The sequence below is a fragment of the Equus przewalskii genome, chromosome 12, assembly GCF_037783145.1.
Source record: "Equus przewalskii isolate Varuska chromosome 12, EquPr2, whole genome shotgun sequence".
In the NCBI taxonomy this organism is placed as follows: Eukaryota; Metazoa; Chordata; class Mammalia; order Perissodactyla; family Equidae; genus Equus; species Equus przewalskii.
Genome location: NC_091842.1, coordinates 11893020 through 11909222, shown reverse-complemented (window position 1 = coordinate 11909222; position 16203 = coordinate 11893020). Strand labels below are relative to the sequence as shown.

The 16203-nt window shown below is 58.4% G+C and overlaps 1 protein-coding gene across 3 annotated transcripts in view; it reads right to left on the bottom strand.

Moving 5' to 3' along the window:
* The window catches only part of CLIP2 (CAP-Gly domain containing linker protein 2), a 78532-nt gene that overhangs the window by 19616 nt on the left and 42713 nt on the right, over nt 1-16203 (bottom strand). For all 3 annotated transcript variants that reach the window (XM_070566456.1, XM_070566457.1, XM_070566458.1), the window contains 5 exons: nt 10194-10318; nt 8458-8671; nt 7650-7847; nt 6599-6702; nt 4885-4945 (listed from right to left, as the gene is read on the bottom strand). In XM_070566456.1, coding sequence (XP_070422557.1) covers nt 4885-4945; nt 6599-6702; nt 7650-7847; nt 8458-8671; nt 10194-10318 — 702 coding nt within the window. The remainder of the gene's footprint in view (nt 1-4884; nt 4946-6598; nt 6703-7649; nt 7848-8457; nt 8672-10193; nt 10319-16203) is intronic.

The window sequence follows — 16203 nt, the reverse complement described above, 5'->3', positions numbered from 1 at the left end:
TGGCCTCACAGGGGCCACGGCCCCACCCTCCTCTCCCTGACAGTGGGCACAGCAGCCCTGCCCGGGACCCACATTAGATGGAACATCACAGATACCGTATGGGTGGCCCCACGGGCAAGGAAAAGCCTCCAACTTCACAATTCCAAGGGCAACTTCATTTGGTGCCCCCAAAAGGACCCCTCCCCATCACCTTCAGAACTTCTAGCCTCCTGGTCCGTGGGCTGGGGTCTCCAGGGGCACAGGGGGCCCGGGAGAGCTGCTTCCAGCACCTGCTTCATTATGATACCGTCAACCACAGGAGCCGGGGCGGGGCAGGCTTAAAGGCTGGATGTTAGGTGGGGTGGACAATCCGGCCTTCCACGCTGCTCCAGGCACCCTGCCCCAGGCGTGAGGAGTGGGGGCCACCAGCGCCCTGCGTGTCAGTCTCAATGTTAATGTTCACAAAACTCCAGTCAAGGATCTCGGGGCCGCGTGAGGGTGGATGTCACTTTGTCCCATGCACTAACTTGGGACCCCATCCCCCACGTAAGGGGAGTAGTCTCAGCTGTCTGCCCATCTCGCAGGAGAGAGAGATGCCACTCCAGGGAGACACAGCCTCAGGTTCAGAGGCACGCGGCAACGTGGGGCAGCACGAGGCCTGGAGCTCAGACCCCTCGACTCCAGAACTGGGGCTTTTCCCCCGCAACCCAACTCCACGGAGTGGGGGCACAGATTCCCTGCAGTGACACGGAGCAGGGAAGGAGGCTCCTGAAGGGGGCTCCCTGTTCCCCGCCCCCACTCAAGTCCTGCAGCTCGGTCCAGCCTGGTCTGAGCCCCTGAGCTGCAGCCTCCTCCCCCACCTGGCGTCTACCTGGCTCCAACGCACAGAGCCACCGCCACGGGACACGCCCGGGTAACTGAGGGCTGGTTTTAATTAATTAATTGGGGAAGGGGTTTCCCCTCTGCACTAGGGGCTCCTGAAGCAGGCCAGTTCTCATCAAACAGTGGATGCCAAGTTCATAAAACTGGCTGGGTCCACTGCAGCAGGTAATTGCATTCCTATGCAAAGAGGAAGTTAACACTGAGGTGCTAATTAGTTCACAAAATAATAACACAAAACCCATGGCTCATTAAACAACAACAAACCCTCAAGTCTAAGGCAGCTACCGATGTCCCCACCCAGGTGGCAGCAGGCAACGCACACCTTGTCCTGAGGCAACGTGGCAACACCCATTCCAGAACCACAAATGTGACCCAGGACTCCCGCCCTGGAGGAGCACCTCACCAGGCTCCTGGCCGGCTCTGGCATCAGGGACATAAGGGTGGGCAAGATGGACAGGGTCCCCACCGCCAAGGGGCTCACACTCTGGGACATAAACGATAAATGAGTAGTGACGGTCATTTCAGACCGTGACTTGGGCAAGGACAGAGCACTGGGCAGAGGCAAGTGGCACGGAGGCAAAACCAAGGAGGCAGCAGGGGCCTCAGAGAAGCACCCCTGAAGGGGAGGTGTGAAGGAGCCAGAAGCCTGCCCGAGGCGGTGGGGGCCGGAGATGTGGGGCCCCAGGCAGAGGGGGAGCAGAGAGGAGCCCCGTGCACCAGGGGCAGTGCTGTGCGGCCGGCGGGCCCCTGGGGCGCCTCCACGAAGCCAGCTCTATCTAGGGGGTGGCACGAGAGGTGTGAGCAGGGGAGGACAGCATCTGATTTATGTTTTTCAGAGACTCGGTCACATGATGTCTGTGGCTGACTTCAAAACAGCACTTGAGGGGGCCGCGGGTGGGGTGTCGCTGAAACGGGAGCGGCCGAGAGTTGACAATGCTTGAAGCTGGAGGATGGGCAAACGGGGGTTCATCACACCATCCTCTCCACTTGTGTGTAGGTTCAAACGTTTCCAACGTTAAAAATTAACAGGATCTTTTTAGCGGCAGTGTGGGGGGACCAGATAGGAAACAGACGGGCCAAGCAGAGGCTGTGCAGTTGTCCAAGGCGAGACGCCGTGGCCTGGCCCAGAGAGGTGGCCGTGCGGTGAAGAGAATCAGCGAGGCAAGGTCATGAGCATTTCTGATGGAGGGAGGAGCGAAACAGAAGATTCACGATGCATTTTAGCTGTGGGGCCTGAGCCACTCTGTGGGCTGTGGGGCCAATTCCTGAGATGCAAAAGATATGGGGGGCGGGGGGCGTGAGGCGGAGGCAGGAACAAACGGGGAGATCTGTTTTGGACATGTTCCACGTGGGAAGCTCGACTGGGTTGAACAGTGTCCCCCAAATTTGATATCCACCTGGAACCTCAGAATGAGACCTTGCTTGGAATAGGATCGTCGCACATGTCGTTGATTAACAGGAAGTTGTGCTGGATTAAGGCGGGCCCAAAATCCAATGAGGGGTGTGCATATAAGAAGGCCATGTGGAGGGGACAGAGGGACACACAGGGAAGAAGGCCACGCGCCCACGCGGGCAGGAATGCCAAGGGCTGCCAGAATCTTACCAGAGCTGGGAGAGAGGCATGGAACACTCTCCCTGGAGCCTCCCAGGGGAACTGGCCCTGCCCACATCTTGATTCCAGACTTCTGCCTCCAGAACTGGGAGAGAATGAATCTGTGTTGTTTTAAGCCACCGAGTGGTGATAACTTGTTCCTGCAGCCCCAGGAAACTGGTCCAGGTGCCTGGCACTTCCCCACCCTGGTGGAGATGCCCAGGAGCCATGCCAGTTCGGAGGCTGAGGGGAGACTCAGGCAATCGTGGGCTTATAAGCTCTCAGGGGGAGTGCCGACGGAGAGGCCCTCAGACAGGCCAGCATTCAGAGGTCAGGAGGAGGCTGCGAGGCTGGAACGGGGTACCTCGTGTGGTGGGGGGTGAGGCAGCAGGAGGGCAAGCTGGGGTGATACAGCTGGAGGGGGACCAGGAGCTCAAGGAGGCGTTCTGGGTTAAGTTTTTGACTTTTAAGATGGGTGGGGATTAACAAGACTTTGGGTCAATTTTCCTTCTGGTTGTCATGAACATGGTCACAATAAAAACAAGAACAGGACTCTATTGTCCTTTGACTGAATCAGCTGTCTGTCACTGTCTGTCCCACCCCGCCGCCTCTCCAAGCCAGGGCTGACTGGATCTGGGGTAGAGACCTGATCCAAATCCAGCCAGCCCATTGGCTAGCCTGGGACCAATCGAATTCTCTCGAGAGGAGGCTGGTAGATGGTGGGTGCTGGAGCCTGGGTGTGGCCGAAGGGTGAGAGGGAGTACATGTGCCCAGAGACCTGGAGACACAGTTAGAGGGAGAGGCAGGCAGAGAGACAGAGGTGGAGCCTGACCAGGGGTCAGGAGAAGAGGGAGGCCCCTGAGCCGGGGAGAGAACAGGCTTGGCTCCTGATGCTGTTCCTCGCTCTGGTTCCCCAAACTGCCTGTGAGATTCCCCCGCAGCCTTTCAGTCAACCCCTGTTGACTGGAGTTAGCAGGAGGGGTCTCTGTTCCTTGCAACCACAGGCGCTTTTCCCAGAAGCCCACCCCAACCCCTGCAAGAGGGCAGCCACCCAGCAGAAAGGCTAGCCAGACGTACCAGACGACCTGCCCCCTCGGCCCAGAGGGAGACACGTTAGAACACCTGACACTGGGCCGGGGCTCCCACACTGCGCTGCGCCCCGCCCGACATCCATCCTTTCAGCTCAGGCAGCGAAACCTGCTCAAGGAGGGCAGCTGGCAGTGACCCTGCGCAGACGCACACATCCCTCCCACAGCCGGGGTCGTCCAGGGACAAGACAACCACACGCAGGCTTGTGCTGGGTGCTAGAGTCACAGGGCTCTTAGCGTGGCTCTTCCACAAAATCAGAAACGGAAATTTCCCGTTTGAGCTCAGAAATCATCTAGGGCGGTGAGCCCGGAAGTGTGGTGTCTGGACCGGCATCACCGGGAACTGTTAGAAATGCAAATTCTCGGTCCCACTAAGACCGACCCAGCGGCCACTCTGAGGCCGGGCCCAGCATCTCGCGTCTGAACGAGGCCTCCAGCGGAAGAATCCTCAGGTTTGGGATCACCGATCTAGCTCAGCCTCTTCATCCGACAGCTGAGCCAACAGTCCGGGAAGGGAAGAGGCTGCCCACGGCCTGCTAAGGCCAGGACCCGAGCACGGAGAGCGTCCGAACTCACTCCCCTGCCCCCCTGACGGCTCCCAGGGAGCAGGGGGCGTCCTGCCCACCCGACGGTGGCCTAGTGAGCCCTGCGGTCTCTGGTGTGGTGGGCAAAGCTGGGGGGGACTAGATCTTTACTAACCGATATGCACATTCCCCACCCCTCAGCTCAGAAAGGGGGGTTGGACAGGAGAGTGAGCCCAGACCGCCTGTCCAGGTGTCATCTCTGAGGAGGGGCTATAACCAGCCGTCCTTGTGGGCTGAGCTCAGGAGTCGCGAGTTCAGGGTCCTGGTCCCGTGGCTGCTGCCTTGTCCCATGACTGGTTGAGTCTCTCTGTCTTTCTGAACTTGTTTTCCTATCTTTAAGTTCTGTGACTCAACAAGCTACTTCCAGCCAAAATTTTACCGGGAATCCAAGAATCCAAGGGACCCTTTAGGGCTACTGCCCAACAAAGAAGGGACAAGGGAGTCCAGCCACTGTGTCCTCAGGCCCAGCCCTGTGGATACCCTGGGTCCACCCCATCTCTCGCTGGGTCCATCCCAGGCAGCTGCTGACAAAGGAAGCACGGCCCCTCTGGGGCTCCTGGAGCTGAGCCTTTCCCACCTTGGTCACCCAAGTCATCATGACCTGCCCCACCCCCAGCATTCTCCCAGGGGATGACCTCTGACCCTTCCGCATTTCACCCTCACAATCCCCCCAGCCCTCCCAGGGGGCCCAGAGTTGCTGCCTGGACCTCACGGCCATTTGCCACATCAAGGGCTGAGCCCAGGTGCAGGGGCAGGTTACCTCCAGGTCGCCCTTGGTGATGGACTCCTCCTCCACACGGAACTGCAGGTCCTCCACCTTCCTGCAGGGGGAGACGGGGCTGAGCGGCTGCACCCAGAGCCGCGGGCTTCACCAAGTCAGACGGCAGAGAGGGGAGGCCACAGGCGGCCGGAGGCCACGCTCAGACCAGCAGGGGCCAGGCCCAGAGGCCCATGGCTGATGGGGGCAGACCCTGCTGGAAACCTGCAGGCCTCCCAACTTCCCGGCCTGTGCACTCCGCAGAGACCACTGCCTTCTCTAAACGGGGGGAGTTTAATGCAACGTCCTTCCTCCCTAGGTGGGTTGTGGGGATAAGGGACAGGATGGACTGCAAACGGAAGCACAGCGATGCTGGTAACAGCTGTTTTCGTCGCTGCAGGGAACAGACCCTGCCACATGGAACAGTCTGTGGGGGAGGGTGTGAGCTTCTTTCCCCGCTGACCCTGCTCTCATCCACCGGCCTCAAAATCGGGGGTCAGAGTCCCAGTGCCTACTGCTTGGGCTGCTCCCTGACAGGGAGGGCCCCCAATGCCTGCGCAGGGAGGTGAGGAGACTAAGGCCCAGAAATGGCAAGTGACCTACCCAAGGTCTCTCAGCAAGTCCAGGGCAACACTGGGACTTGCACCCGGCCCTCCCTGAACACAACTCCCACGATGTCTTAAAAATCTGTTTTTGTTTGTCGGCATCAGGCACGTTGCCATGGGAACCAGATGAGCATCTCCAGCAGATATAAATAAGCCTCCTCTCCCGAGTCAGACGTAACAACAGCCTCTGGAGCACGTGCCTCGGCCAAAAGCCCAGGACAGGCCCATGGGTGGGGGGCCGAGGACGGGGCTGCCTACTGCGCAGGGGCGGGAGGGAGCGCAGGAATCTGTGTATCGGCTGGAAGACAGAGGCTCCTGGGCCAAGGGAAACCCTGTCCCCGGTCAGCTCTGGGTCCCACCAGGTGACCCAGGACCAAGTCACACCAGGGTCCCCACTCGCCACTGTGGCAGGGCAGAAAGAACCAGCAGCACCATTAACAGGCTGGTGGCCTCTGGCAAGTCCCTTCCCATTCTGACCCTCAGTGTTCTCCTCCGTGACATGAGGACAGTCCCTGCCTCCCGGGCCGAGTATGATGCAGAGACGACACAGCGCGGGGCTGACACCCAGACACGGGTGCTTCCAGTGGCCTCTGCTGCTGCTTCTTTGAGCCTCGGTTTCCTGACATGTGAAATGGGAATGCAGCTTCAGGCCAGGAGCCATGAGCTCCAGGCATGGACCTGGCACAGGGGCGCTCTGGGCACGTGAGTGGCCCCCGGGTGGCAGACAGTCTGCCTGTCTCCCCAGGGTGCCTGCGTGAGAGGGCTCCCGCCCCAGCAGGCATCCTCCTCACAATCTGCTTTAGGAGCTCGGTGGCCAGAGCAGAGCCCCCAGGCAGGAAGGCAGGCAGCGAGCGCACACGGGGTCTCCCGCGTGCTCAGCACTTAGTGGGGGCTTTATCCCCCCAGCAGCCTGCGAGGTGGGGACCATCACCCCCATTACAGAAGAGAAGACTGAGGCCCGTGGAGCACACAGCCCTAGTCTGGGGGACGTGGCCAGCACGTGGTACGGGCAGGGTTTGCAGCGGGCCTGCTGGTCCTGAGACTGTGCCATTCCCAGTCCCCTGAAGGAGGCTCGGGGAGCACGTCCTCCAGGCAGGCGGGCCAGCACATACCTCCTCTCCTCCTCCAGCTGGTTGGACAGGTCCACCTTCTCCTTCCGCACGCTCTCCACCAGCAGCCGGGCCCGCTGCAGCTTCTCCTCTGCTTCTGCAACATACTGGGCCCCGCGCAAGGGCCAGGACGGGTCAGCCTCTTCCCAGGGACCAGGCCTGGGGGGCAGGGGGGAGAAGCATGGGTGGTACCAGGGGCCGGGCCTAGAACTCCAGCCACCCCTATTCCCCTGCCAGACCTAGTTGGGCAAGGACCGAGGGCCTCGAGATGAGGGGAAGGCCCAGCTGAGCACCTGGTAGCGGCCGGCTCACCCAGCGCGATTCTCAGGTCCACCCGCCTCCAATACCTAGTACCCCAATATCTGTCACCTCCCTCAAGCCCTAAGGGCTTAAGGCCCATTGTCTTGTGAAGGCCCCTGTCACAGCACACACGTGAGCTTGGATTAATTCCAGCACCCAAGGGAGGCGTGAGCCTGACCTCAAATGGGGACAATGGCTCCAGAGGGTGCTCTCCCGTGGGAGACAAACATCAAGGAGAAGAACAGACACAGGACCGCAGCCGCCTCAAGAGCAGGCGTGAGGGTCACTTCCCTGACCCCCAGCCCGTGGATCTGCTGGGAGCACCCTCTGCAATGTGGACAGCTGTCTACAAAAACGTGGACACGAGCGTTACTTAGAAAAAGTGAGAAACTGGAAGCAACCGAGACACCAGCACAGGACTGGCCATACCAGGAAGGACACAGCCGTGACAGACAGCGACACAGCCATTGAGCCGGGGAAGAATTTCCCGTGACTGAGACAATGCTTGCCCAACGGGAAGAACAAGTGAGACACAAGCTCAGAGCCAGGTCCTGAGGGCACGGGCACCCGTCCGTCAGGAGGAAATTCACCAGGCAGAGGGCTCTCTCTGGCAAGGACGGGGAGGGGCCTGGTAATGCCCATCTTCCTATTCCTCTGACACCCCAAGGTCTCCACTCTGAGTGTGAGCGACATAAGGCTGGCCCAGGAGGCCGCCAGGGCCTCCTGGTGCCCCCACTGCCCGCCTGCCACCCACCTGCTCGTGCTGTGCCTTGAGCAGGGCGATCTCCTTCTCCACCTCGCAGATGTGGCTCGTGGCCTTGGCCACCTCGGCCCGCTCCAGGTCCCGCTCGGCCAGCAGCTGCTCGATGTGCTGCTGCTTCTCCTTCAGCGCCTCTTGCAGGGCCGTCGTGCCTGAGATCTTGCGGGCGTAGCGCGAGGAGGTCTCCGTGAGCTGCAGAAGGCGCAGGTGCAGGCAGGCCTCAGGGAGCTGGAGTGCCATCCAGATGACCCGCAGCCACCCAGCAAGGGGCCCGAGTGCCTGACTCCCAGTCCCGCCCCACCCCTGCCAGTGCCCCACACTCGGCCTACTCACACGGGGGGCCTGTGATGCTTGAGATTCAGGGACCCCCGTACCAGGAGGGTCACAGTGCCTGGGGCCCTGCCTCATGGTGGGCGCCCTCACCTAGGCCACCTTCTCCAGGAGGAGCCCCCCATTCCAGGTTGAGCTGCATGGAAGGGCACCCAGAAGGGCAGGCTCCTCTCCTTCCCTCACCCAGGCAGCTCTGGCACCCCCTCTGAACCCCCTGCCCAGCACCTGGATGACCCTCCTTAATTCCCAGGGAAGGGCTTAGGCTACTAACAAATCAGTAATATAAAAATAACAATTAATGTAAATGGATCAATTTTCCCTATTAAAAGTATGTGCTTTATCTTTGCTCAAAAACTCCCAAACTGAGGGATGCGTGGAGCCACAGCAAGTCAGGGGCAGACGGGGACACCTGGATCCCTCTGTCCTGACCCACCACCTCACACCAGGGTACCCTCTCCAGCCCCACCCTCACCAGTCCGCTGCGGCTGGGCCGGCCCCCGACGGAGGAGGCCACGGAGCTGACGGAGCTGATGGAGGAGCTGCTGGGGCTGTGGGTCAGCGCTGAGACGCCCATGGCCATGCGCTTGGTCTTCTTGGCCTTGGCTGGGCTGGTGGATGGGAAGCCGATGCGGATCACCTTATGGATGGGCGCGAAGAGACCAAACTTGGGTGGGCACTGGAAGTATCTGGGGAGACAGGAGTGACCCACACTGCTGTCACGGCCCCACAGCCCGGAGCCTCGCCACCTCCACCACTGCTTCAGGGCCCAGCCGAGAGAGGCTCCTCCGTGGGGGCCCACACCCTCACCCCAAGACCAACAGATGGTACCCCCAGAAAGGGAACAGAGGTGAGCAAGGCCTGAGAGTCTCTGCAGCTGTGAGCAGCCATGGGGCATATTTTGGGGGAGGATTAACAATTACTGAGCACCCCGTCTGTGCCAGTCCCTTTACACAAGGGCTTGTTTCAATCCCCCAACCACCCTGCTGTTATCTACATTTCAGATGAGGGAATTTAGGCTTAGAGAGGTTAAGTAACTTGCTCACAGTCACACAGCTAGTTAAATGGAAAAGATGGGACTGGACACCTCTGTCTGCTGGGCTCCAAAGCCCACAATGCTTGGCTCCCACACACCATTCAGAGATCCCCAGCCATATCTGCAGCCCCACCTTCATGGCTGCCCCCGGACAACCCTCAGACCCAGGGAATCCCACTGGCTCTCTGCCTATGGAGCTCCTGGCATGGAGAAGCAAGCCTGCAGGAGACACCTTGGGGTGGGGCCGGGACCGCTGCCCAACCCGCCCCATGAATTCAGAAAGGAAGAGCGAGTTAAGAAACATCCATCTTGAAAACAGGAAGGCAAAGTGCTGTCATGGCAACACCAGATTCTCTGCTCTCAAAACCTCTGGTCCGGCTCCCACCCGGGACCAGGGGAGCCAGTCCTGTCCAGTTTTCGACTCACGCTGAAACTGCCGCCCTGTGCCGCCTCTTCCCACATTCAGGTCTTTGCTTGGTCTGTCCCCCTGCCTAGCACACCTTCCTCAAGCCGCTTCCAGAAGCAAACCCCACCTTCCCTCAAGGCATGGCTCAAGCCTGGCTCTCCCTTGGGCGGTCAGGCCTGCACCGAAGTGACCACTCCTTCTCAGAGCTGTCACAGCCTCATCCGGGCCGCATGGGCCACCTCGCCTCAGCCCCACACCCGACACTGCTCGCCCATCGCGTCACCCCGTTCCCAACAAGCCCAGACACAGCCTTAGACCCGTCAACAGCATTCGTGGCAGCCAAGTCCCTTTAATCAGAGACGGCGTGAAACCTGGAACCCAGTCGCGCCCCCGCCCTTGGCTGCAGAGAACCGGACACTGTCTGATCATTTCCTGTATCACCCAGGGGAACCCCCGGAAGCCAGGGACCACGGCCTCTCCTTTTCTAGTGCTCCCACCCCCTTAGCCATGCGTGGCACAAGGAAGGGAACCCGTGACTCTCTGTGTGACCTTGAGTGGTGACCTCTCTGGCCTCCGTACTCCCGTCTGTAAAATGGGGATGATATTCTCACCGCCTGCCATGACAGAGGGAGCAGGCAGCATCTATATCGTGGCGTCTGGCACAGCCACCCAGATGCACCACGCTGGTTTCCTCAATGCCCTGTCCCCGTCCCCTGCCCAGCCCAGATGAGCAGGAGCCCCCCACACTCCCGGGGGAAGCCCACCATACCTGGTGCCCGCCACCGCCCCATCGTTCTTCCCAAGGGGCTCGTCCAGCTCCACGCCACACCACTCGCCCTTGGCAAAGTCTGTCTCCCCCACGTACCGCACCACACCAGTCTTCGTCCCGCCAACCTGTGGGCACACGGAGAGACTCAGGTCCAGAGGTTAAGTGGGAACAGGCAGAGATGGCACAGGCACCCTGGCTCACGCCATCCCTCCCTTCTAGTGTGCAGGGGTGGGTGGGGGACCCAGTGGTGAGAAGGGGGAGAAGCCCAAGGACAGCTGGGAGGGACACAGGTGTAACCAGCACATCCCAGGGCTGTCCCATGCAAGAGCTTTGGAGACAGAGAGACAGACCCCCATTCAAACCCTGCCACTTACAAGCTGTGTGAGCTTGGGCAAGTGACCTAACCTCTCTCAGCTTCAGCATCTTCAACTGTAAAAAGAGTATTTGTGGGGAGTAAGTACTTTATGTACAGTGTCTGGCACATACTTGAGTCTCAATAAATGTTATCCTTAAAAACGACTGGAATGGTGGTTGCCAGGGGCTGGCGGGGGAGGGGGAAGTGGGGAGCTGTTGTTTAATGGGAATAGTTTCAGTTTTGCAAGATAAAAAAAGATCTTCAGGGGCCAGGCCAGTGGCATAGTGGTTAAGTTTGCATGCTCTGCTTTGTCGGCCCAGAGTTTGTGGGTTCAGATCCCAGGCATGGACCTATGCACCACTCGACGTCGTGCTGTGGTGGCATCCCACATACAAAATAGAAGAAGATCAGCACAGATGTTAGCTCAGTGACTATCTTCCTCAAGGAAAAAGAGGAGGATTGGCAACAGATGTTACCTCAGGGCCAATCTTCCTCACCAAAAGAAAAACAAAAAAGATCTGTAGATCTGTTGCACAACAATGTGAATGTACTTACACTACTGAATTGTACGCTCAGAAATAGATAAGGTAAAGTTTATGTTACGTGTATACAGTAAACTCACAATAAAAAAAACTCACAGGACAGGCCAATAAGTGTGACTGTAACTGTAAAAATAGTGTAGAATTTTTAAATCAGTTATATGCACACATAGATGAGAGAGTCAAATACTTCAAAAACCTTAGAAAGGCCTAGAAGTTTCTCCACCTCTCCCCAGAAGCAAACTTTGAAATATTTTAAGCTGAATTTTTTGGTACTTACCCCCATATTTCTAAATGACATGCTTACATTGCTAATTCTTGATTTTTCAATTTTGGGAGACACCCGCCAACCTCCCATCAAGGAAGCGGAGCAGTGAGCTCCCCGGGTCACGACCGTCTGACGCACCCCTCCCGCTTCCCGCCCTTTCCACACAGCGACGTGCGCGCTTTGCGCAGACTCCGGGTTTCCACACTGTGACAGAGTAACACCACTCACAGACGAGCAGGGGGCATGGCAGTTAGTTTGTTTCTGGCACAAACTTTTCGCTGCAGATAATAACTGGCTCTTAGGATTGTCGGTTTGCCTGGTTTTTATCATCGCTAATTCAACTCCAAACTCTTATTTCAATGGTCTAGACCTCCTGCCAGGACGCTCCAGGTTCTCTCTGGAGAAGACTCTCTGGGAGCCACGGGCCCTCTGCTGCCAGCCCTGGCGCTGGGCTCCGCCACCACCGCCTGGGGGTCCCCTCGCCTCTCTCCCCGCTGGGTCCTGCTTCCAGCATCCTCCATCTTCCTTTTCTCTTGGTTTACTCATTTATTTCAGTAGAGCATGTCCTCTCAGGCCTTTCTAAGAAAAAGCGCATGAAGCAGTAACATATTTGAACCTTTGCATGTCTGAAAACATTTTTATTCTATCCTCACTTTTTTTAAATGAAGTAAAATTCACGTAACATAAAATTCACCATTTTAAAGTGTACAATTCAGCGGCTTTTGGTACATTCACAACCATCACCACCAATTCCAGAACATTTTCATCACCCCAAAAAGAAACCCCCACCCAACAGCAGTATTGCCCGTTCCCATCCCCCCAGCTGCTGGCAACCACTGATCCACTTTCTGTCGCCACAGATTGGCTTATTCTGGACGTTTCCTATAAAGGGAATCACACAACATGTGGCCTTTTGTGTCTGCTTTCTTTCATTTAGCACGTTTGCAAGGTCCACCCATGTTTATGGTGTCAGTACATTGTTCCTTTTTACGGCCAAGTAATACTCCATCACAGGATCATACCACGTTATTTATCCCTCCATCCGCTGATGGACACCGGGGTCGCTTCCACTCTGCGGTTACCGGGAGTCGGGTTGCTGTGAACACTGACGTACAAGCTGAGAAGGTGTGCTTTCCAGGCTCTGGCTCCTTCGCTCCAGAACAACAGTTGGGCTGGGTCTCCCAAGGTTCCCTCTTGTGTCCTAAGCGTCCAGCGCTGCTGAGAGGTTTGAAGCCGTTCCGAGTCCCATCCTTCCTGGAAGCCCGTAGGGCCTTCTCCTTACCCCGGGGGGCTTCACAGTGGGAGGCGCTGGTGTGGCCTCTCCCCATCCTTCTCCTCGGTTCCATGGACCCTTTCAACTCAGCAGCCCTTGTTGATCCTGGGGAACTTTCCTGAATTTACCTATCTTGATCACCTATTACTCCTTTCCCTGTTCTTCCTGCAACCAGTATCATTTGAAGTGGGATGTACAGGACAGGTTCTCTGACAGTTTCATTTTTCTCTCCTGTTTGCCATCTGTCTTCTGGCTCCAGTTTCTGGGCGAGTGCCTTAAATTTACCTCCTAATACTTCAGCGGAGTTTCTTACATCTGTAACCAGATCTGTCACTTCTTTTTGGTTCACTGAATATTCACATTCACAGAGTCCGCAGCATTCTCTTCCTGTTGCAGGCCTGCGTTGCCTTCTCTTATTTCTCCGGGGACTGTCCATGTCCCCAGAGAAGCTTCCGGTGCCCCCCCCACCACCTCAGAGCTCACAGGCCTGGCGGTCGGAGGCCCAGGAGCTGAGCGCGGGAGAAGCTGTGGGGAAAGGGGCTCGGCCCAGGGGAGAGAAACGTTCATGTATCCTCCTTTTCCAGTCCAGCCTGCCTGGGAGGCCCTCTTCCAGACTCTGAGCCTCTCAGGAGACTCAGCGTCTACCCCCAGCCCCTGCTGGAGAGGCAGCCACTGAGCAGAGGGCAGCAGGGTGGGATGGGGAGTCTGAAGACTCTTCAACCGGTTCTCCTGCTTCTGGTGCCGACATCGGCCCCATTTCCAGAGGCCACCACGTGGCAGATTCCCGAGCCGCTGGGGCTCCTGGAGACACCAATGGCTTCTCTGCTCCCCGCCACCTGTGGCCTCGGCTGCCCCGGACTCCCAGTGTTAGTGCGGCTGTCTCCTCTCCTGCTCTCCATCCTTGAGGGTTCAATACCTTTTTTAAAAAAATCCCTTCACTGTCGTTCTAGTGCAGGTGCAGGAGAGGATGAAAGTGAATCTATTTGTGTGTCCCGTTATCTGAACCTAAACAGGACTTCCTAAGCACTGCCTTCTCTGACGCCCCTAGGGACGCCTCAGGTGCGCCCGAAAGGGACCAGCTCCCGAATTAAACTCGCCCCACTCCCACCATGTCTCAAGACCGACTACGTGCCAGGCACATTGAAGACAGGAATTCTAAACCTCACAATGCTGATGTGGGCAGCGTTACCCTGTTCCCGGATAAAGAGACTGAGGTTCAGAGTGGTCAGCAAGTGGAAGTGCCCAGTGGGCCTCACTCTGCTGCCTCCTCAATCCCAGCGGGGCTCACGCACAGGCCCTTCACCAGCCCCAGGGAGGTGCTGCCTCACCCTCAGTCCTCACCTGCTTCCGGAACCAAATCGCCCCGACCCTCCTTCCTCCCTCAGCCGACAGAGGCAGGCGTGTAGCCTCCCAGAGACGGGAGCGAAGCAGAAACAGCGGGAAGGTTTCCAGAGCGGAGGGGTCCAGCGCCTGACGCCCGCCCAGGTCAGCACAGCCTGGGGACACCCAGCTCCCCGAGGCCCCACAGTCCACCGCAGCTCCCACACCGGGACCCCGCCCCACAGTGAGGAGGACGGCCCCTCTCTATTTTTATTATATTTTAATCTTTTTTTACTTTAAAAAAATTAATACTTTATTTTTTAGAGCAGTTTTAGGTTTACAGAAAATCTGAGTGAAACAGAGTTCCCACATACTCCCTCACCTCCGCCCCTCTCATTAACACCGCTCGTGGGCGTGGAGCATTCGTTCCAATGAGGGCCCAACACCGATACGTTATTACTAATAAAGCCCACTGTTGACAGTGCGGTCCCCTCCCTCATACATTTGGCAAATGGATAATAACATGTGTCCACCATCACAGGACATCGTACGGGACAGTTTCACTGCCCCAAACCCCCTGTGCCCTGCCTTTTCGTGGCCCCCCCCCACAACCCGTCAACCACTGGTCTTGTCACCGCCCCTGTGGTTTCGCCTGTTCCAAAATGTCAACAGCTGGGATTGCACGGCATGCAGCCTTTCCGGATTGCCCTGGCTCTTAGTTGGCGCCCTGAAGCCGCCTCTGTCTCCATGCTTGAGAGCTCACTTCTCAGCGCTAAGGAACCTTCCACCGTCTGGATGGATCAGTTCGTCCACGTGCCGACCTACCGAAGGACGTCTGGCTTGCTCCAAGCTTTAGCAGTCAGGACAGAGCTGCTACAAATATTCGTCTGCAGGTTTTTGTGTGGATACGTGTTTAACTCATGTGGGAAAATACCAAGCAGCACGGTTGCTGACTTGTATGGAGTATGTGTGGTCTTGCAAGAAACGGCCGAACTCTCGCAAACCGGCCGCGCCACCTGCAGCCCCAGCACCCAGGGCTCCTGCTGCTCCACCGCGGGAGCGGCTCCCTCACGCCCCCCACCGTGCGCCAGGCCCCCATCTCCCTCGGAGCCCCCACCTCTTCCAGCACGTGGGGGTGACCGTGGGCAGCAGTCCCTCCTGGCCCAGGCCAAACACCAACTAGACCCCGGGTGGCACAGAGCAATGGGGGTGGGGGGCCGAACTCATCCAGCCGAGTCTCAGGGACTTTCCTCTGAGGAAGTCGACGCTGGTGACTCACTTAAAATAAACGCACGTGTTTATTAGCTCAGGGTCTCGCCCCCACAGCGAGAGAACAGGGCCTCAGAGCTGTCCAGGGGCCAGTCCTCCCTCCAGGGCTGCTGGGAGGGGACAGCAGGGGGCTCCTGTCCGAGGAGCGGCACCTGCGGGGGCTGTGGCGGGGCCGGCAGGAAGGAGCCTGGCTGGGAGACGGGCGGGTGGGCAGCGGCGTGGGGCCCCTCTCAGGAGGATGAGGGGGTGGAGGCAGGCAGCTGCCCTCGGTGACCCTCCCTGACAATGTCCACAGTCGCAGACCTGAACGACAGCTGGCGAGGGGGATGCAGGGCTCGGCCAGCCTGGGGAGCCGACACAGTGCATGTGGCAACTCACTCGCTCTCTGGACACCCCGGCAGGGCCGCGAGGCACTCGTTCAGCAGGCGGGTTTGAGGGGCCTCCTCCACCAGGCTCTGAGGCAGGCACTGGGGGCACAGCCGTGCGAACAAAACCAACACAACCCCTCCTCGGCGCTCCAGCGAAGTAGTGAAGGGAGCAAATGGTGTTACTCCAGCTGGACCACAAGGGCTGTGCGGAGCAGTATCGGAGGCCTCCCCCCGAGGAGTGACAGCGGTGCAGAGGCCTGGCGGAAGTGAGACAGCGAGCTGTGGGAAGCCCCGGGGGACAGCATCCCATGCAGAGGAATCTCGGGACCCGGCAAAGGAACTGGCCCGGGACGTTGGAGGAGAGGAAAGAAGGCCATGCGGCCAGAGAGCAGCCAGGATGGAGGGAGGGAAGTTGGGCCATCTGGGGTGGGCCAGCAGATCCCAAGGGTCCAGGGGCCATGGGGAGGTGGGTGGGTTTTATCCCCAGTGAGATGGGAGCCTCTGGAGTGCTGGGACCCAAGCGGGGTGGGGAGACTATGGCGGCGGCTCCGTTGCCTAAGAGGAGGGGGCGGATGGGGCCGGATTGGGGGTATTTTGGAGGTAGCACCAGACACTTGC